Source organism: Gracilinanus agilis, chromosome 2 (genome assembly GCF_016433145.1).
Source record: "Gracilinanus agilis isolate LMUSP501 chromosome 2, AgileGrace, whole genome shotgun sequence".
In the NCBI taxonomy this organism is placed as follows: domain Eukaryota; kingdom Metazoa; phylum Chordata; class Mammalia; order Didelphimorphia; family Didelphidae; genus Gracilinanus; species Gracilinanus agilis.
This window is the reverse complement of record NC_058131.1, coordinates 574,990,466-575,012,585: the sequence shown is the minus strand read 5'-3', so window position 1 is coordinate 575,012,585 and position 22,120 is coordinate 574,990,466. Positions and strand designations below refer to the sequence as shown.

General features: G+C 40.4%; 1 protein-coding gene across 1 annotated transcript in view; it reads right to left on the bottom strand.

The window, feature by feature from the left end:
* Nucleotides 1–22,120, bottom strand: part of DAPK2 (death associated protein kinase 2) — a 157,611-nt gene that overhangs the window by 26,445 nt on the left and 109,046 nt on the right. Inside the window, exon 4 of the mRNA XM_044660124.1 lies at nucleotides 20,723–20,861. Within this exon, the coding sequence (XP_044516059.1) occupies nucleotides 20,723–20,861 (139 nt within the window). The remainder of the gene's footprint in view (nucleotides 1–20,722; nucleotides 20,862–22,120) is intronic.

Sequence of the window (22,120 nt, the reverse complement as noted above, 5' to 3'; positions counted from 1 at the left end):
ATCTGAAAGACCATCCCCTGGCAGTAATCTCTATTACCACTAGGGACACCATAGCCAAATGCCTTGAGAAAAAAAAAATCTGTATGTTCCCTGGAACATCAGAGGGAAAAAAGAAGACCCATAACAATAACCTCTTTCAGGATGCACTTTCCTTGGAATCCCTGCAAGCATGATGGGCCCATCTCTCCCAGCAGGCTGAGCAAATTCCCACAAAGCTATGTCACCAGGCAGAACTTCCAAAGGCTTAGGATGCTACTTCTTCATCCTTGCCCTTCCAGGAGACACAGAAAATGTACAGCTTAACCCATAGGCTTCTGGCCCTATGCCTTATGGTCCTTTTCAATGACCAGATACTATCCCTAGACCAGCTTTCCTTTCAGTAAGGATTTCCCCTAGGCACAATGATTTTACTTCAGCAAATTAATTCCCTCACCTGACCACCATATCTAAAAAATGTTCCTGTCCTCCCCCATCCCTCTTACCAAACCCTTGCAAAGTGAGGGCTCACATTCCTGAGGTCCTCCCCACCTTCAATAACCAGCCCTTCGGCTGGAGGCATCACTACACCCTGCCTGTCATAACAATCTGCCATCCCAAATACAGCCTGGAGAAGCCAAAGTGCCCTTCGAGTCCTGATGAGCTTTCAGTTCAGGGTGCCACTCTTGCTTGCAGTAGGAAGCAGGCTCCAGGGAGAGTGATGTTTGTTAAATGAGACACGGACTTGGGACAGAGTAAGCCCTTGGTTCTTACCGCATATAAATAGAAGGGATGATCTTTCTGCTAAATTCCTGACTGATGGGGGAAAACTCCTCTCTGGTTATGGTGAAAATTAGAAGGGCTGATGCTGGGAAGCTTGACTGATTTTTTAATTGAATCAGCTGCCCTGTAATGGATCTTGAGTCCTCCAAAGGTGTTCTCTGTTGACCCCTACTTTCATTCCCACCTTTTAGTGTAGACTTCATGACAAGGAAAGGCTATGTTGGTCATTAGAGATGGAGGACCCAGACAAAGGGAAGCCAGAATTAAATTAATTCAAGGAACTAATGCAAGGTTGAACAGCTTTATATAATATATTGCCAGGATATCAGACTATGAGAGGAGGGCTTCTAGAGACTCAGACCATTAATTCTTCCTTTCCTTTCCTTCCTAAAAACTGAATGGAGGGTCATGAATGTCGCTGCCTTCATGTCAACTCCTCGACTAAAAAAAATATAATGATCTACTATTACCTACTGGATAAAGTCTATATTCTCTCTCTTTTTTATTTCATTTTATGTTATAACCCATACTTTCCATCTTAGATTGGTTCTAAGGCAGAAGAGCAGTAAGGGCTAGGCAGTGGGGGTTAAGTGACTTGCCCAGGGTCACATAGCTGGGAAGTGTCTGAGGTCATTTTTGAACCCATGGCCTCCAATATCTGGGGCTTGCTCTCTATCCACTGAGCTACCTAGCTGCCTCCTATATTCTCTTTCAAAAAAAAAAGGGATATATTTTGTTTTAATAGATACTATACTTCCCCCCAAAATACATTCCCTTCCACAAACAGTTAAGTAACACCCCCAATATAGTGTGACTGCATAAAGTCCATATTATTTCTATTGGTCCCTCAAGGCCTCTAAATATGATTCCAAGTCCCTTTTCAACCTTATCTACAAACAATCCTTTCATTCCAGTCATACTAATCTCTTCATAGACTCCCAAACAACCCTTGTAAACCTTTTTATGTGGCTGGAATATAATTAATATAATTATCTGTGAAAATGTTACATCCCTTCCCTCAAAGTAGAATGTAAGCCCGCAGAGTACACAGTCTAGGGTTTGAGAGGTTTTCTTTTGTTTTTGCCTTTGTATCCCTTGTATGTAGCATAATGCCTCACACATAAAATTATAAGTGCTTTACTAAATGCTGCTTCAATGGGATTAAACTGAAATATAGTCAAGACCTGGACCAAATCTCAGCTCCTCCAGAAAGCCCTCCCTAACTACTCTAGGCTACAGTGACGTCTCCCTCCTCTGAACTCCAAATACAGTTTCCATCTATACCAATAAGCATTTGTCAATACACTGTATTGGATGTTTCTCTCCATTTTGTGTATATTAGTCTAGTTTCCACAACTGGACTAGAAACTCCCTGAGGGCAGGAAATCAGTACTACTCTTGAATCTTCTATTTTCCACTGATCAGTACTCAAGGACATATGTTCTACTTGAAAGCTTAGAGTAAGGAGATAGCTGGGACGAAATTAACTGTTATCTTGACCCCACTTTGAAAGAATGCTCCAAATCACTAATGATAAGAGAAGGGCAAATCAAAACAACCCTGAGAAGTTTCACTCTCCCATTTAGCAAAGGTGACAAAACATAGGAATAGTCGATGCTGAGGGGTTGTGGAAAGATAGGCACACTAGTACACTGTTTAGTACATGACTGTAAATCGGCACAACCATTCTGGAAAGCAATTTGGAATTACACAAGTAAAGGGACTAAAATGTTCAGATCTTTTGGCCAAGAGATTTTACTCCTAGGCACATACTCCAAGGTCAATGACCCTGCCCCCCCCCCCAAAAAATGGTTCCATGTCCAGGCTAAAATATTTATAGCAGTACGATTGGGAAATGGCTAAACAAATTGTGATACATGATAAGATATAGAGAAGCATGGAAAAACTTATAGGACTGAATCAAAGTAAAGTCAGCAGAGCCAGAAAAACATTGCGTCAATGTAAATGGAGGGGAGGGAAATCCCCAAATAATAAAAAAATGAATGTTGCAAAGTAATAAAGAATGAGCTCAGCCCATGAGAAGACATATCTTTGCAGAGGTGTTTAGGGTCCACTGCTGTGGAACATTGCATATAATACTCAATTTTTGTTTTTTATCAATATGTTATTAGTGTTACTGAACATTCATCTTTTGCATCTTTTCCTTTTTTTTTTTTATAAAATCTTCATTAATAAAGATGGCTCTCTTGGATAGATCAATAGGAGGAAATCTAAGAGATGATATAAAATCCAAAATACATCAATAAAACTTTTTAAATAAAGAAAATAAGATATTTGAAGACAAGGATTTTTTTTCTTGTCTTTTTGACAAAGGACAGCATTCTGTAGCCCTCAAAATTTAAATCAATGTGAGTCATTTAGATTTATTGATTGTAAGTTCCTGCCCCCTCTGGGGTCATCTGAGGGTTGTCACTATAATGTTGCCAGGGCATTTCCAGTTATAGTCTTCATCAGTTAAACACCCATCTTGCTTTTCTATTTGTGCTTTTCCCGGAAAGCCCAATGGTCACAGCTGTGGCTTGATGAAAAGCTTCAACTTGGCTACATTTCTAACTTTAAAACCACAGCCTCTGGCCAGCTGCCTAGGAGCCTCAGTCTCTGTCTGATTGTTGTTAAGAGGGTTCTGAGGTCTCATATTTGCCCCACCAAGAAAAGCAAAGAAGACAGCCCAAAACCTACCCTTGTCTCTGGGTTCCATACATAAGAAATGGTCAGAAAAAATATGAAAATTTCATTCTTTCAGGCCCTCAATACATCATATGATTTCAGTTCAGTTCACTTCAACTATGCTAGTTAAATGATCTTTTAAAACAACAGTAGTTTGGAGGGAGGGAGGGAGAGATGGAGACAAGTGGGAGGGGTCCCCTTTTAAAAAGTCTAAAAAGTAACAGCAATCTAGAGCTGATCCATCTCAGCACATGGACCAGAGATAAATATGGCACCTGGTCTTAAGAGGTCACCTTGCAATTTGGAACTATGCCCAAAGGGGTATAAAACTGTGAATCCCCTTTGATTTAGTAATACCACTACTGGGTCGTATTCCAAAGAGATAATATAAAAGGAGAAAGGACCTGTTTGTACAAAAATATTTATAGCTGCTCTTTTTGTGGTGGCAAAGAATGAGAAACTGAGGGAATGTGTCTATCAATTGGGGAATGGCTGAATAAATTGTGGTATATGATAGTGAAGGAATACTATTGTGCTATAAGGAATGATGAATAGGATGATTTCAGAAAGAACTGGAAAAACCTATGTGAACTGATACAGAGTGAAATAAGCAGAACTGGAAGAACATTGTACACAATAACAGCAATATTGAACAATGATTGTCTGTGAAAATTTGACTGCTCTCTGGGACAATATTGACATGGTGGGGAATGCTATCCACTTCCAGAGAAGGAACTATTGGAATCATCTGTTACATCAGTGTATTTATGGTTTTATTTTGCAGTTTTGGTTCTGTATGAGTGTGCTCTTACAACAATTACCAATATGGAAGTGTGTTTTACATGACAACAAAAATAAAATTTTTGAAAATTGATTTGGAGGGCCACAGAACTATGGGTAAAGGAAGTGTTAAAGACATTTAGAGAAAGCAATAAATAAATAAAACAAGGGTACAAGCTAAATCTTGTTCAGTTGTTTCATTTGTATCTAGTTCTTGGTGACTCCATTTGGAGTTTTCTTGGCAAAGATATTAGAAGGGTTTGCCACTTCGAAGTGCTTGACTGGTATGAGTTTGAACACAAAAAAGTCACAGAGGCTCTTTTTGAGGACAGGAAGATTTATTATCACAAAAGCTAGTGAACTAGCCCCAGAGGGAGGATCAAGCCCTTTGCAGGTGAATTTGGGAGAGCTTTTACTGAGCGGTGGGGGGGTGTTAAACTCAGGTAAATGGATCAGAGGTTTCCTGGAACAGTTAGAAAGACAAGATGCTTCGTAGTCGGCCCCCTCTAAATGCTCAGGGCATAATCTAGGTGCTAAAAACAGGGGGAAATGGCTAGAAAAATAGGGTATGGTTGTTCCTTTCCCTTCTATGAGGCTACGAGGCATGAATGGGACAGTCATATCAATTTCTCTCCAGTTCATTTTACAGATGGGGAAACTAAAGCAGAGTTAAGTGACTTGCCCAGGGTCACACAGCTAGGCAGTGTCTGAGGCCACATTTGAACCCAGGACCTCCCATCTCTAGTTCTGACTCTCAATCCACTGAGCCACCTAGCTGCTCTCAGCTAGCTATTTTAAAATAGCAATAAAGTAGAATCTATCACATAAGTTGAAAATCACACATAATAGCAAACTCCATTATTTAATAAGTATTTCTTATATGAATGTATCTAGGCACTTTCTGACTTTTCTTAGGCTTCTCAGAGCTACCAGCATCACTATTCTTAGAGTTTTGGGGCCATTGTTAATAACTAAATAGCATTAATGAAGCAGAGGGAAGCACTGCTTTAACTCACATGACTTGTTACAAGGGAAATCTAAGGTCAAAGACTAATACAGGAGCTAATATTTGGCCCAAAACAATGGAACAACTCACACTAAAGCTTCTCAGAGAAAGAGTGTAATTGAGCAAACTGCCGTGACACTTTATGTTGCTTGGGAAAATAGGGTGGATTTAGCATATAACTGAACACATTTATTTTATGGATTTTTCTGCCTTTATTTTTTTTGATTGCCAATTGAGTATATCTAAATTCACTTATGCCAAGTTTGCACAAAACAAAGTCCTACTGTATTCCTGGAGAAGATTCTACCTGAGATCAAGAGGCAAAATGGTACAGGGATAAAGTTTAGAATCTGGAGTCTGGAAGAACTGGGTTCAAATCCTACCTCAGCTATTACTAAGTCATTTAACTTCTCCCCTTCATTTCCCCACCTAAACAAAAAGAATAATAATAGCACATACCTCACGGCTGTAAGAATCAAAAGAGTGGAATGTATGTAAAGCATTGTGCAAACCTTAAAAGGCTATATAAATGTGAACTACTGAGCTACTCGCTTCATCTCTGCTGCCTGATTTCCCCATCTGAAAATTTTGAAGGTTGGAGAGGGTTGGACAGAATCATTCCTCGTCCAATCTACTCATTTCACAGAAAGTGAGTTTGATCACTCTGCTCTCTCTCAACATCTGGGTACGGATGAAAACGGTGAAAATGAACAAGAGTCATTTCAACAGGGAAATGAAGTCTCAAAAGGACAAAACATACCTTGTACAGGTTTGAATGCCAAGAGAGAAAGGGATTGAAGGCAGCTACGGGGCTCAGTAGATAGAGAACCAGGCCTGGAGTCAGGAGATCCTGGGTTCATTTCTGGCCTCATATACTTCCTGGCTGTGTGACACTGGGCAAGTCACTTGACCCCCATCACCTAGCCCTTACTGCTCTTCTGCCTTGGAACCTAGTATTAATTCTAAGATGGAAGGCAGGGGGTTTTTGTTTTGTTTTTCAAAGAGACAGAGACAGAGAGAAAGAGTGAGGGAGACAGAGAGAGAGAAAGAAACAGACACAGAGACAGAAAGAAAGAGGGAGAGAGAGACAGAGAGGGAGAAAGAGGCAGGGGAAGAGAGAGAGAGAGAGGACAGAGACAGGGGAGAGAGAGAGATAGAGAGAGACAGAGACAGAGAGCACTTTGCAGATAGAATTGATGGAAGCAAAAGAGAAGGGAAAGGAAAGGAAGGATCCTCAGTATTGGGAGAAGAAGGACTAGGTATTTCTAGAGTGGTATCATGCAGACCATAGATTTAGTTTAGAGCTGGACAGGTTAAAAGATACCTAAAGAAAACAAAGTCAGATAAGATAAAACAAAACAAGGGGCATCACAAGTAAACTGATCATGTATTACCTTTTGGAGGGGTGTTTTGAGCGGCTTGCTAGATGGCAGATTTGGAATGGGAAGGCACAACTAGAAGAGGTCATTTAATTCAAACCTCTCATTCCAGGCAGGGAAAATTGGCAGTGAAAATGCCCAGAAGCATCGTGTTTAAGCAACAGCAAGGATACTGGATCACAGAATACGTGGTAGGTTATAAAGTATAAAAACACTGGAAAGGTGGTGGTGGAGGAGGGGAGAATGTAAGCTCTGAACATCTTTGAATGCCAAACGAGGGATTTTTATATTTGATCCTGGAAGTGATAGGGAGTCACCGGACTCCATGTTTTTGGACACATACATAAATAATGGGAAAATGTGCTCTACCAGGCTAATTCAGAAGATAGCTAAGTAAGGCATTTAAGGTGCCAAGCCTTACAGGCTCCAGGCAATTTTTTTAATACCAGCCAGATGTTCCTTTCCCATTGCCTTCCTGGTCACAACGCAACACAGAGCCTAGGGAAGGAAGCCTCTTCCTACTGATCATTCACATAATGAAAATGACTTTAATCAAAAAATTTAATTCTCTCTCTCCTAGTGGAGAGCCAGCACCCTGAGAAAATACAAGTTGAAGTAATTTGCAGCATGTGGTACATTAGAATAGAACGGGCCTGATTATTAGGTGGCAGGGGGAGACCTTGAATAGCCAGAAGGTTGTATGAAGTCACAGGGTATCTGTGGGCAGATTGTACCAAGACTTATAGGCTTTAGAGTTGGATGGGACTTTTAGGGATCATCTAACCTCTTTTACCAATGCAAAAACTGAGACCCAGAAAAGTGATATGACTTATTCAGGGTCACATAATAGCAGTGTCAGCATTTGAATCCAGGTTGTCTGATAACTTGGGACACAAAAAGACTAGTGGAAGGGTACTAATGATAAAACAGTCTCCTTCCTTCCTTTTTTCCTTCTTTCCCTCTTTCCTTCTTTCTTCCTTTTTCCTTCCTTTTCCTTTCTTTCTTTCTTTCCTTTTTAAAAACTCTTACCTTATTGTTTTATTATCATATTAATATATTATTATCTTAATATCGGTTCTAAGCTGGAAGTATGGCAAGGGCTAGGCAATCAGGGTTAAGAGACTCTCCCAGGCTCACACAGCTAGAAAGTATCTGAGGTTAGATTTGAACTCAGATCCTTCAGACTTCAGGCCTGATGCTCTATCCACTGTGCTATCTAGCTCCCCAAAAACACACTTTTCCATTCTGCTCAGGATTCTGTTGAAAAAGGATTCAAACAAAAAAACATCTATTCAATCCTTATGTCCTTTTAATCCTGGGCCTAGAGTCAGGATGAATCATTTTCCTGAGATCAAATCTAGCCTCAGACACTTCCTAGCTGTGTGACCCTGGGCAAGCCACTTTGCCTTATTTGCCTCAGTTTCCTTCTCTGTAAAATGAGTTGGAGAAGGATAGAGCAAACCATTCTAGTATCTTTGCCAAGAAAACCCCAAATGGGGTCATGAAGAGTCAGACATGATTGAAAAACAACAAAATGCTAGATTTAGAGGAATACAAATAAAAAAGATAAACAAAGCCCCTATTCTCAAGTGATTTATACTTTATCCCTGAATAAAATATTCCATCTCCTATTCTCTGCCCTTGCATGGACTCTCCCCCAGAATGGAATAAACTCCCTTCTCATGCCTACCTGTAAGATTCCTTCTAGACTAAGTCACATCCTATAGGGGGCCTTTTCCTAATTACTTCAGTTTTTAGCATTCTCCTTTTCAAGAAATTGTTCTGCATTCACTCTATCTTTAGGCAGCCTAGGGGAAACTAGGTAGCTCAGTAGATAGAGAGCCAAGTCCAGAGACAGAAGGACCTGTGTTCAAATCTGACCTCAGGCCCTTCATAGCTGTATGATCCTGGGCAAGTCATTTAACCCCGTTTGCCTAGCCCTTGCCTTTCTGTCTTAGAGTTGTTAATAAGGCAGAAGGCAAGGATTTAAAAAAAATACTGTTTCTCCAAACCATGGGAATCTTGACCCTCAAAATTATCTCTAACAAAGTGGCAATTTTCCCTAAGAGCTAGGAAGAAGTAGAAGAAAACACAGATTTTTCTTCTTTTTGTGTTTTTTTTTTACAACTTTACTTTCTATCTTAGAATCATTACTATGTATTAGTTTCAAGGCAGAAGAACAGATTTGAACCCAGGATCTCCTGTCTCCATGCCTAGTTCTCAATCCACTGAGCCACCGAGCTGCCCAGCAGCTATTTTCTTTTTAATACTGCAGTAGATATACTACAGAGTTTTTTAGATTTTAGTCATCTTCTATATGGGCTAATAATCAGGTTTTTACTCACTTTTGCCATCCTATTCTAGCCCACCTAGAAAATCAGGTGATCACATTTTTATGACTTGTCTCTCTCAAATGTGTCTCAGGTGATCAAATTTTTATTATTTGTCTCTGTCAAGTATGCCTTCAGTCAAAAGATGTGATATTGGCTGGGGAAGTACTGGGGAACTGGGGGAAGGGGAACAATGTCAGAGGGAATGCAAACATTTTGGAGAACAGTAATATAGTAAGTCACAAAAAATCTTTATACTTCTTGATTCAGTCTTCCCCTTGCTAGGATTTTATCCCTAAAATATCATAAAGAAGTACCAATCTGGGGATGGGGGGGACAGCTGGGTGGCTCAATAGATTGAGAGCCAGACCTAGAGATGGGAGATCCTAAATTCAAATCTAGCCATAGACACTTCCTAGCTGTGTGACCCTGGGCAAATCACTTACCCCCCACTGCCTAGCCCTTCCTGCTCTTCTACCTTAGAACCAATAAACAGTATTGATTCTAAGATGGAAGGTAAGGGGTTTTATTTAAAAAAAAAAAAAAAAGTACCAATCTGTGCAAAAATTGTCATGGAGGCTCTATTTATCCCAGTAAAAAACTGGAAACTACCCATATATCCCACAGTTGGGGAATGTCTGAACAAATAATAGTTAGTAGTTAATAAGATATATTATCATAAATATATACATAAATCATATGTGTAATTATAAATACAATAAGTATGAAACATTCAAGGAAATGTGGAAAAGTCAACAAAAGGTGAAATCATCAGAATCGTATACCCTGATTACAACTATATTTTTTAAAAGATAGAAGAAAAAAAACAAGATCAAAGGTGGGAGACGTCTAGGCAGACCTGGAAGGAAATAGAACAAAATCACTTTTCTTATTGGTTGTTTGTGAAGTCATTTGGCTCCTTCCATCGTGTTAAAGGCTAGAATTCTAAGGTGAGATTTTACTCCACATTTAGCATATTTATATGATATTCTTTGGTAATGGTTATTAGATATACATCAGACATTTTCAAAAATCCATCCCCTTGTCAACCAAAATATAACCCTGTCATGGGTAGGGAGCCTGCCTCGGACCTTTGTCTCTGAGCCTGGGATAGGATCTTCAGAGAACAAACAGAAAAGTAGACAAATAACATTCATGGTGGCATTGATGGTCATGGTGTTCTCCTCATACTGGGAGGCACAAGTCTAATAAGCCTTATTATATGGTTTCCTGGGTAACAACATAGCAAAAGCTGCAACATAGAACATGAAAAAAAGTACTGAAATCCATCTCCCAATTCTGCTTTTTCACAGGATTTCCCTCATGTCTCAGATGCTCTCCCTCCTGCCCTCTGCCTCCTGGCTTCCTTCAAGACTCTGCTCATGGGGCAGTTGGTAGCTCAATGGATCTTTGTGAGTACCTGGATTCAAATATGTCCTCAGATGCTTCCTTGCTGTGTGACCTTGGTCAAGTCACTTGACCCCAATTGTCTAGCCTTTGATGTTCTTCTGTCTTAGAACTGATGTGACAGAAAGTAAGGATTTTTAAAAACGAGATAGCTTAAAGCCTACCTTTCCCAAGTCCTTCCATCCGTTAGTGTCTTCCATCGGAGATGACTTTCCATTTAATATGCAGATACTGTATCTTGTTTGATTTTACGTGTAGCCTCTCATTAGAATATGGGCTCTTGGAGAGCAAAGACTGTATTTCTGCCTCTCTTTGCATCCTTAATACTTAGCCCAGAGCCTGTCACATAGCAGGTATGTAATAAATGTTGGCCAGCCGACTAACTTGGGAGTCAAAGACCAGGTTCAAATTCTTGCCAGGACTTTGCAAGAAAAATGAAATTCAAAGAAAATTATTTTTAAATGAAAAACTTCACTAACCACTGAAAAAACATTCTCAGAAAGACTTCCTTAAAGTCTCTGGACCTCAGTTTCTTTATTTGTAAAAGAAGGGAGCGGTTTGGACTAGACAATCTCCAAGAACCCTTCTGGCTCTAAATCTCTGCTCCCAGTAAATTAAAAGGATGTGGGAAGGAAGGCTGCTTTAGGCAGGAACACTGATAACAAGAACCGACACCTGACAGCCCCGACAGTGATTGAGGAGAAAGAAAAACCAGAAAAAGCCAGAACACAGAAATTCCAAATGCAGAGAAGCCTGGAAGCCTTTTAGTTTGAGGCAAGACGTCTGACCCAATCCCAGAGACCTCGAGGGCACCGATGTATTAAAGGTATACTACAAGAGAGTTGAGAGGGCTAGTTATGATTCTTTAAGGGTTCTCCCAGAGACAGGAATGTTCCCTGGCATGAGGAGAGTTAATGAGAAACCAGGGCAGCAACTCCAAAAATCTTAGAGGAACAACATCTGTTCTCTTCCTTGGAGGGAGAAGGGAAGACCTTGCCACTGTAAATTCACTTGACAGGGTGTCAAAAGAACCGATTTGGCCCTAGACTAGGAGACAAAAAAATAGAGCCCAGACTGGGATATTGTCTTTTGCCTTTCTTTGTATCGCCCAGTACTTAGCAAAGTGCCAAGTCCAGGGCAAGGGCTTAATATAGGCTAGTTGACTAGCTGATCCCTGACGCTTCAAATCAGCCCATCTTCCTTTTTTTAAGCCCTTAACTTTGGTCTTAGAATTGATAGTAAGGCAGAAGAGCAGGATTAAGTGACTTACATAGGGTCACACAGCTAGGAAATATCTGAAGCCAGATTTGAACCCAGGTCGTTCCATCTCTAAGTCTGACTTTCTCCCCATTGAGCCACCTACCTGCACCTAAAATAACGCTTTTAAAGGTCCAGTTGACAATATGATGCTTTGATTTTCTAATTTGTGTTGGTACCAGGTTCTTTAAACTTCCTTCCTGGTCCTTGAATGACCCCAAGTCACATTTCCATGGTGTTTGCAGGTCTGGGCACATAATCTCCAGGATCTCTGGTGGGTGGAAGAGGCAAGCCCACAAAAGTGGAAGGTGGGACCAATTGAGATTCAGCATCAGAAATGTTTTGTTGTTTTTTTTAAATCCTTGCCTTCTGTCTTAGTATCAGTTCCAAGGCACAAGAGCCATAAGGGCTGGGCAATTGGGGTTAAGTGACTTACTCAGGGTCATATGGTTAGGAAGAGTCTGAGGTCACATTTGAACCCAGGAGCCCCCTCTTTAGGGCTGGCTCTCTATCCACTGAGCCACCTAGTTGACCTGGCAACTGTATTCTTTATACTGTTCTTTTGCCCTCTCAGCTGACAGCCAGCCTCCTTTTAGCAACTATTCTTTCCAATCCAGCCTTTAAAGCCCAACTCGGGGCTTTTTTTGTTGTAAGAGTTGCTCTAGAAAGAGCTCAAATTTGGTGATTCACAGGATTATAGTTGTGAATCTAAAAAAGACCTCACAGGGGTCAGGAGATGAATTTTTAAATACCAACTAGAGCATTGGCAGCTTGGTGGCTGTGGATGACAGAGGGAGTCAGGAAGACCTGAGTTCAAATGTGATCTCCGTTATTTACTACCTATGTGACCCTGAGTAAGTCACTTAACCCTGTTAGCCTCAGTTTCCTTATCTGTCAAATGAGCTGGAGAAAAAAATGGCAAACTATTGCCAGTATCTCTGCCAAGAAAACCCCAGCTGAGGTCACAAAGAGTCAGATACAGCTGAAATGACTGAACAACAATACAAATGTAAAGAGGTTAGATATAGCTGATCTGATATGGATGCCTTGAAATAGGGTAGGTTGGACCCAGGCTGGAGATTCTTAAAAATCGCATTTGTGAGGGGGCAGCTGGGTAGCTCAGTGGGTTGAGAGCCAGGCCTAGAGATGGGAGGTCCTAGGTTCAAATCTGACCTCAGACACTTCCCAGCTATGTGACCCTGGGCAAGTCACTTAACCCCCATTGCCTACCCTTACCACTCTTCTGCCTTAGAACCAATACACAGTATTGACTCTAAGATGGAAGGTAGGGGTTTAAAAAAATTTCCATTTGTGAGGTTGGGGGTCCTGGGTTCAAATGTGACCTCAGATACTTCCTGACTGGATGACCCTAAGGAAGTCACTTAACCTCAGTTTCCTAGCCCTTCCAGTTCTTTTGCTTTGGAACTGATACTAAGATAGAAAGTCAAGGGTTAAAAAAAATACAGTTCAGTCCCTGAAATCAATTATATACAAGCCTGGCTCTGACCCCACCTTCCACTTTCATGGCTTTCCTCTTCCACCCATCAGAGACCCTAGAAATTATGTGCTCAGACCTGAGGACATAATAGAAATGTGATTTACAACCTTATGGATCATCTAATGATAGTGTCATAGACTTAAGAGCAAGAAGGGATCATCCAGTTATATTTTACAGATGAGAATACTGAAGCAGAAAGGGATGACATGTCCAAGGTCACACTAGTAGAGTGGGGAACCGATCCCCAGTCTTTGGACTCTAAATCCAGCATTCTTTTCACTATAGTGTGCCGTCTCTACAATCCCAAAACAACTACCTTTGGCATCTAAATAGCGAAGCCTCGGCTATATGGAAAATTCACCTACATAGAATATCATCCTCCATCCTATTCTCCAGTGGTGATGAAGAAACATAGAATCGCTCTCACTATATTTGTGTTTCTTTTTACCATTCAAGTTAAAATTCTCTAAATGTCATTTCCTCTAATTTCTGTCACACTTTGGATGCCTTCTTTTAGGGGGGGTTATTTCTTTATTTTTTAGTGGTTGGTCCTTGTTACCCAAAAGCAAGATTGCATATATTAGTGACAGAATCAAAAAAACACTTTTTTTGTTAGCTTGATTATCATTTAAAAATATGTGCCTGAAAAAAAAAATATGTGCCTGGCTAGCATTTTGTAGAATGTCTGGAAAAACTGGGCTTTTATTCTGTGAAACCAGATGCGTCATTTATAGAAAAATGTCTTAAGCCATCATTCCAAATCTGGGCAAGCAGATTTCAATTTCCTTTTGGGGGAGAAGAGGGATGTGGAAGAGATAAAAGAGGAAATGTGGTGACTTATAAGAATCACCAGTCTGGGTCCATCCTACCCTATTTCAAGGCATCCACGTCACGTCAGCCTCATCTAACCTCTTTACGTGTTTTTACATCCAATCCCACCTCTCCCTGCCGGTTAAGAGCCCACCTCCACTCAGAGGTAAACTGGGAGACTTCTAAGCAGTGAAGGCATTCTGCATTAGGCAGAAACAGTGCTGGGAAGCCAGAGTTTCCAAATATTCTCTACAAGATTTTTTCTTTTCCTCTCTCCTTCTCTTCCTTCTAGCCTCCTATCCCAGATCCTGGATAGAATCTGAATGTTTGGTCTGTGGCTTCTAAGTGTGGTAAACCTTCCCACACTTTAACCCTGGCTTCCCCTCTCTTTCCTAAATCATCTCTGTAGGGGAGGAAGAGCCAAGATGGCGGCTTAGTAGCAGGGAAAACTGGAACCACTGGGAGAATCCTCCCAAACTAACTCATCTCTGTGTAAGTAAGGGCCACCAGACTGACACCTTCCCTGGGCACAGAATAGGTGGGTCTTATCCTAAGGTAAAATCAGCTCTCTCATAAACTGCTCCATTTTAGAACACCTACCCTGGGGCTGTCCAGATTGTTGGGTTCAAGTACACAATCTCACATGGCCCCTGGTACCTGGCTGGTCCCAGAAATGTATTGTAGTCCTTCTTAGACTTTTTTTGGGGGGGGGCTATCTAGGCATTGAGATGGTAGAGATAAGAGTGTAGAATTTAGAGTCAGGAAGACCTGAGTTCAAATTCTGCTTCAGACATTAACTAGTTGTATGACTCTGGGAAAAGTCACTTAACCTCTTTTATTCTTTTTGTTTCCTCATCTGTAAAATGGGAATTATAAAACTAACAGATACCTCAAAGGGTTATCTGGAGGACCAAAGGAGAGAAGACAAAGAAAGTTCTTTGTAAACATTAAAACACTAAGTACTAGCTATTATTATATTATATATCATATTACTGCACCCTGACCTCCATCCTCGCCCCTTTCCACTTGGAATCATCCACTTGGAATGACCTGGAATCCATAATCAAATCATTACTGCCTTGATGGCCATAATGATCTCATTTTTGTATTTGTAGCTCAGAATATATCTTTTTTTTTAAACCCTTACTTTCCATTTTAGTAAAAACTCTAAGACAGAAGGGCAAGGGCTTGCTGCTTAAATAGGGTTAAGTGACTTGCCCATGGTCACACATTCGGGTTCATAATCTAGGAATCACCCTGTACCCTTTTATGTTCATCACTCCCCCATATCCAATTACTTGCCATGTGGAATCCACTGGATTTACATCCATGACATCTCTCAAACACATCCCCTTCTCTCCTTAGTCAGAACTTTTTCTTCTCTTGCTCAAGCTACTGCAACAGCCTCTTAAATGATCTTTCCTATTGAGAAGCCTGACCTGATCCTCCCACTTCCTACTGTCTCCTCCCCATAAATACTCTGTATTTGCCTTGTATTCATTTTGTATTTACTTATACATGTTGTTCCTCCCTAAGGGAATCAAGGGCACAAACTGTTTTGTTTCCATCTTTGTATTTCCACCACCTAGTACAGTGCCTGGCATGTAGTAAGCATTTAATAAATGTCTGTTGAGTGAATGAACAAATAAAATGATGACAGACGTGCTCTGTGACCAATATTTATCCTTTTCCCTGGGCTAATTCTACTGGCTCCCCACAGCTGAACTTGGGCAAGACAGGGAGTGGCATAGAAGCACCAGGCTTCTATGTACCCATCAACGGTTTCTCAATCCAAGATGGAATATACCAAAAGAATAGAGGAGCTTTGGACATCAGGATAGTCTGAGTAGCTGAGAGCACACAAATTTCTCCAAAAGAAATTTTTGAAGGTAATTAGGACTGGGTTGTTTATTAGGAAGAGAAGTAGGGCAATGTGGAAGGAGGGCGGGTATGAGGTTTCAGCATAGGTATTTTCAAAAAAAGGATTGAGTATTAGGAGTAAATTTCATGGCCCAGGAAAGGACATTTGAGTTTTCTTTGGTTAATGTGATGTCATGGGGATTAGGAAAATCACCATTTGTTAGAGCCTGGTGAAATTATTTTTTGCTCTGCTTGGCGTCGGCTATCCATCCTTCTTGTGCCTCCTTCCTCTTCTGTGTGCCTCTGAGTTGGGAGTGGGAGGGTTAAAAGAAGCTTATCCATCAACAAATAATACCTTAGCTAACAGCCTTGATTATTATTGTAATAGCCTGCTGGTGGGTCTGCCTGCCTCAAGTCTCTCTCCACTCCAAACCCATTCTCCATTCAGCCACTAAAGTGATTTTCCTAAAATGCAGTTCTAACCATGTCATCCCTCCCTCAATAACCTCCAGAGGCTTCCTATTGCTTCCAGAAACAAATTTTTTTAAAATGCTCTTTCTGTCATTCAAAGCCCTTCATAACTTAGTACCCTCCTACCTTTTTAAACTCCTTACACCTAACTGCCCAGCCTGCAGTCTTTGTTCCAGTATCACTGGCCTCCTGGCTATTCCACAAATAAGAAATCTAACTTTCAATTCAGCATTCCTTCATGCCTCCGGATACTTGCCCTCCTCCGTTCTGCCTACTGACCTCCCTGACTTCCTTTAAGTCTCAAGTAAAATGCCATCTTCTATAGGAAACCTTCACCCACCAATCCCTCTTGATTCCAATGCATTCCCTCTTTTAATTATTTACTATTACCCTGTATATAGCTTGCTTTGTATATGTCAGTTTGCTCATTGTCTCCTCCAATCAATTGGAAACTTCCTGAGAACAGGGACTATATTTTTTTTTTGCCTTTTTTTGTATCCCCAGCATTTAGCACAGTGCCTGGCACATAGTAGACACTTAATAAATTATTTTTGATCAATTGATTGATTTATAAAATACTTGCTTTCTCAGCTAAATAGGCCTCCATTTGGGAATCATTTGTAGTCAATTATGAGCCTCTGAGGACTTGTTTTAGGGAACCCAAAATGATGTCTTTATGTTGCATACATAAAATATATCATATACTATATTATATTATATTATATCCTGCTGAAGCGTGCAATGTATGTGATATTTCATGAAAGGACCTTTTATGAATGGTATTTCATATAAGGACCAGGTGAGGTTGACTCTTGTCAACCAAATCAATAAAGGAGTCTGTAATTGGAGTTCTTGGATAGTAATGGGACAATATTAGGAAAAAGTCCAACTCAGCACTGCTTGAACCTGATTGTCCCCTACCCTTGGGAGAATGGAAAGTCCTTGAAGACAGAGTCCACTTCATTTTCTCTGTCTTTTTCTGCTTGCTTAGCACAGTGTCTGACACACAGAAGATGCTAATAAATGCTTCTTGAATTCAATTGATCCATCCTTAGGGACTTTCAACATTTATGGAAGTTCTAACAACCTCTGAAAGGCAAAAGTCAGGCCGCCCATGATCTGTTCTAAGAGAAGAAATGAAAGTAACCAAGGTGTTGGTGAAACAGAACTTCTGTTCTGAAGACTCTAAAAGTTTATGAAAAAGAGGTAATTCTGTTTATCTCAAGTTAAAACTAATATTACTAATATTAGTGACTGAATAGCCTTCAAGATACTAAGGCTATCTGGTCCTGATCAACACACAATATGAAATGTCCTACAGACTGTCAAAGCCTTAACTAGGATGGGGCTGGTGGGACTTTTTCCTAGGGTTCTAGCTTCCAGAAGGGATACGCTTCTTTCCCAGTGAGATGAAGCCAATTGTACTCCTTCACCCAGCCCTGAACTACTGCCTCTAGAATTTCACACAATAGTACCTCTCTCCTTGGGTCCAACTTTCTCCTACCACCCTACCTCTTCAAATGATTTTCCCCAGGCACAAAAATTCCTACTTTTACTGATGGTAGAAGAAACTTCTCCCCTACAGGGTAACTCTTCTGAGAATGTGCATCTATGAGTAGAACATTTCAGTTGGGAGGTTCTCATATCTACATCTTGCCCCTTGGTTAACCACACAACTGCCATTCCTCTGAGTTCTGACCATTCTTCTCTCCACGAAAGGCCAAGGCCATCGCCTAAAGGACTCTCCCAAGGTAGGAAGCCAGAAAGTTCTGCTGCCCATACAACTCCCAAGTGATATCTCCTTTGGGAAGTTACTAGCTTCCTCACTCTTCAGATTGATCCAGATTAAACCTTGGTGGTGGTGGTGATGACCAGGTGCAGAGGTAAGCTCATAATCTACTTTTAACCTAGCGTGGGCTTCCCCCAGCAATCAGTCAATAGACAAGTATTTATTGAACACCTACTATGTGACCAGCCCTGCTCAGAGGAGCAGGTAAGTAAAATCCCCTGCTTCATCTAACAAGTTAGAGCAGGGCTGTTTCTCTCTTCCGTCAGAGGCCAAAACTCCTAAACAAATGCTTTCCTTTCATTCATTTCTAGGGTGGGGAAAAGGTGTTTTCATCTATGCAAATCAGATAGTTTCCTGGAGATAAAATGAGTAAAATGAAAGTTTAACCAATAATACATTTGTTGGCTGCTGCCTAGGTCTGATGTCATGCAATCTCTACTCTGACCTATGCCAAGTATCTCTGCTGGAAAAATGACAAAAGAAGCCTGTTTGAAGGAATGCCTTTTGGAGCCAGAACAGCCATAAAAACATGTTGATTGTGCGCTGTATTTACCGAAAAGGAAGAGGTTGGTTCAATCTAGATCATTTATTTCCTGCTTTTACTATTGCATTCTATTGAAAGGTCTGTTTAACCCACTGATTCTCTAGGAGGCATCATTCTGCCACAAAGTGGAAAAAAATGCTTGATTTAGATTCAGAGGACCCGAACTAAACCCTGTCTCTGCCACTAAATACCTGTGGGATGCAGGGGAAACAACATTTGGGGGCCTTTGTTTTCTCATCTATGAACTAAAAGATGACCTCTAAATCTAAGATCTTATGAATAGTACTCTATCAAACCCCTCCGCTGCAGCTTCTGAAGACTTCCAAAGGCTTTATAAACAAGACAGAGGCAAAGACTGTCTGGCTATGGAGTAGTTTATGATCAGTCCTCTAAGAAAGCAAAAAAAGAGGTAGCCAGAGACCTGGCTTTATACTCAGCCTGCTTTGGCTAAATCATTTAATTTCTTTGGATTTCTATTTCATTATCAATGAGAATGGAGGCTGAACCTAGTGATCTCTAAGCTCTCATCTGCTCCTAAGAGTTTATGATTCTCCATATAAATCTCAGTCCCATGACTGTTGATCCAATCCAGAAAAGGCTTAATTTTAAGGTTTAACTAACTTAATGCTTCGCTTTTTTCTTCTGCTACACTCTTGTTTTATGGCTCTGCAGTGTGTGTACTCTCTGCCTCTCCCTTGACTCCCCTCTTGCTCTGGGTTCAGTAGTTAAATTAATCAATCAATACTGCCATACTTACCATTATTTCTGGAAAAAGCACACCAGAGGGCTGTGCCCTATGAATCAACTCACCTTCTCTGTGACTCCCCAAACTCCCCATTCCCTGGCTAGCACTCTCCTACATATACACACATATGTTGTTGCTTAGTTGTGTCCAATTTTTTGTGACCCCAGTTGGGGTTTTCTTGGCAAAGATACTGGAGTGGTTTGCCATTTCCTTCTACAGCTCATTTTACAGATCAGGAAATGGAGGCAAGCAGGGTTAAGCAACTTATCTGGGGTCACACAGCTAGTAAGTGTCTGAGGTCAGATTTGAACCCAGGAATATGAGTCTTCCTAACTCCAGACCCAGTGCCCTATCCATTGCAGCACCTAGATGCCCATACGTACATATATACATTCACACATTTTGTGTTTCTGTATTGCTATATGTACATAGATACATATCACACCTCCTTGAGGGCAGGGACTTTCTTACTTTTTTATTCCTGTGCCTAGTGCTTAGCACAGTGACTGACTTCAGGTAAGTTTCTAGTTTTTTTCATTCATTCCCTCATGGAGGCCTTTGATTGTAGAAGGAGCTTTCTTACATTTGAATATATTCCCCATACTTAATATTTTATGTGGTTTAGGGAAATGGGATAGCAGGGCACATCGCTGCTGAATTTATACCCTTTGGAAAAGAAGGCAATTGAATCAAAAGTGAGAAGGACCAGAGACCAGTGTTATTTTATCATCCATTACACCAGTCAATCTCTAGCCACCCTTCACCCAGTGTGGATTTTGCTAATTAAGGGTACTTCTTGACTATCTAAACACATTCACTTTTTACAAAATGACTCGTTGAGGGTTTATATGGGGCAGCTAGATAGCACAGGGGACAGAGCTCCAGGCCTGGAGTTAGGAGGATTTGGGTTCAAATCTGCTCTCAGACACTTCCTAGCTGTGTGACTCTGGGCAAATCGCTTCATCCCAATTGTCCTGCCCTTGTCATTCTCCTGTTTTAGAACTGATAATAAGACAGAAAGTAAGGGTTAATAAAAAAGAGTTTACATGGAAATTTTACTGAGAGCAAATGAATTCAGTGTCCTACACAGCTACATGAGGAATATAAAGGAAACTTGTAGTTAGATACCTTGGGTAAGCCACTTCCTTTCTAGACCTTTCTAGACCTCAGTTTCCTCATTGGTAAAATGAGGTAGGTTGGGCTCGGTAAGGGCCCTCTCAGCTCTAAATCTATTATCCTATGAAAAACAAAAATTATTGATAAATTCTTAAAACAGAATAATAAAGTAGAGGGGCTGAATTATGTGGTTTCTTGGGTTTTTTCCAGCTCTAATATTTTTATGATTCTATAAATGCTGTTGTAGCAGATTCCTCTCCCACTTCCCATCTCCCTCACTTACCTTGAGGTCAAAGTGAGCAATTTTCTTGGCATGCAGGTAGTTAACACCTTCCAGAATTTGCTTAATGAAACTGGTTGCTTCCTCCTCACTCAAAGACTCTTTCTGGGCGAGGAAGTCAAAGAGCTCTCCCCCGGAAACCCTGGAAGACAAAGAGATGGGGGCTGGAATTTAGAGAACGTTGGCTTATAGGATGCCTCGCTCTATAGGACATCTACCCAAATCTGACAATGTCCAACCTGGACATCTGTTATTTCTTCTCTTCCTGAACTGAAACTACCCACTGTGTAAAATTCCCTTCCTCCTGAGATACTTCCTCTGTATTGTGACACCCAATAAATTGTGATCATCATCAACATGACCAGTATTTATATGACACTCAAAGCTTTGAAAAACACATTACAAATATTCTCTCATTTGATCCTGATAGCAACCTTGGGGTGTAAGTGCTATTACTGTCTCCATCTCTGTGCCTCTACATGGCCATCCCTGTGCCTGGAATGCCCTCCATCCCGGCTGCCTCTTAGAATGTCTGGTTTCCTTCAGAATATGCTTCAAGTGACCCCCTCCAGCCACAAGGCCTCCCAAATGCCCTCGGCGACTCGGGCCTCCTCTACAAAATTAGTGTGGACCAATTTGGGGCAAATTTTGTACTTGTTTATATGTGTTTATGTCAACCAATCAACAAGCATTTACTTATAAAGAACCTACTACATGCCAAAAATTGTTCTAATTATGAGTAATACAAAAACAAAAATGAAAGATTCTGCCCTCAAGGAAATTACATTCTTTTGGGAACAGAGGGGAAAAATTTTTTAAGAAAATATACATGTGTATGTATATGATACAGACTAATTAAATACAAAGAAACTGGGGGAAGGGGAAAAGAAGGGAAAGTGGACAATTTGCCACCACAGAATGTAAGCTTTTTGAGTAAAGAGATTTTCACTTCTGTCTTTGTACTCCTGCACTTGTCTCCTAGTGGGAACTTAGTAAAAGTTTCTCAATCCATTATATAATTATATATTTATGCATTTTGTATATGTATATAATTATATATGATTGTATTATGATATATAATTTTGTGTTTATATAAAATTATATTTCTATATTTTATATTTTTATATAATGTACATTTTATATGCTTTATATGTTTAGATATATTATATAATATATAAATATATAAAACACATATTTATATAAAATTAATTTTATATAATGGAGGAATCTTTCCTATTTAAATAAAGATTTTTCCTATGAGTAGCTCTCCTAATCTTTAGTGGGCTGCTTTTAAAAAATGCCTGAGAATTGACATAAAAACACACAGTTGCTACAACATATAACCTCTTCTTTGCCATTAGCTAAGCAGATGGGAATTCGTACTCTTTCCCCAGGAGGTAT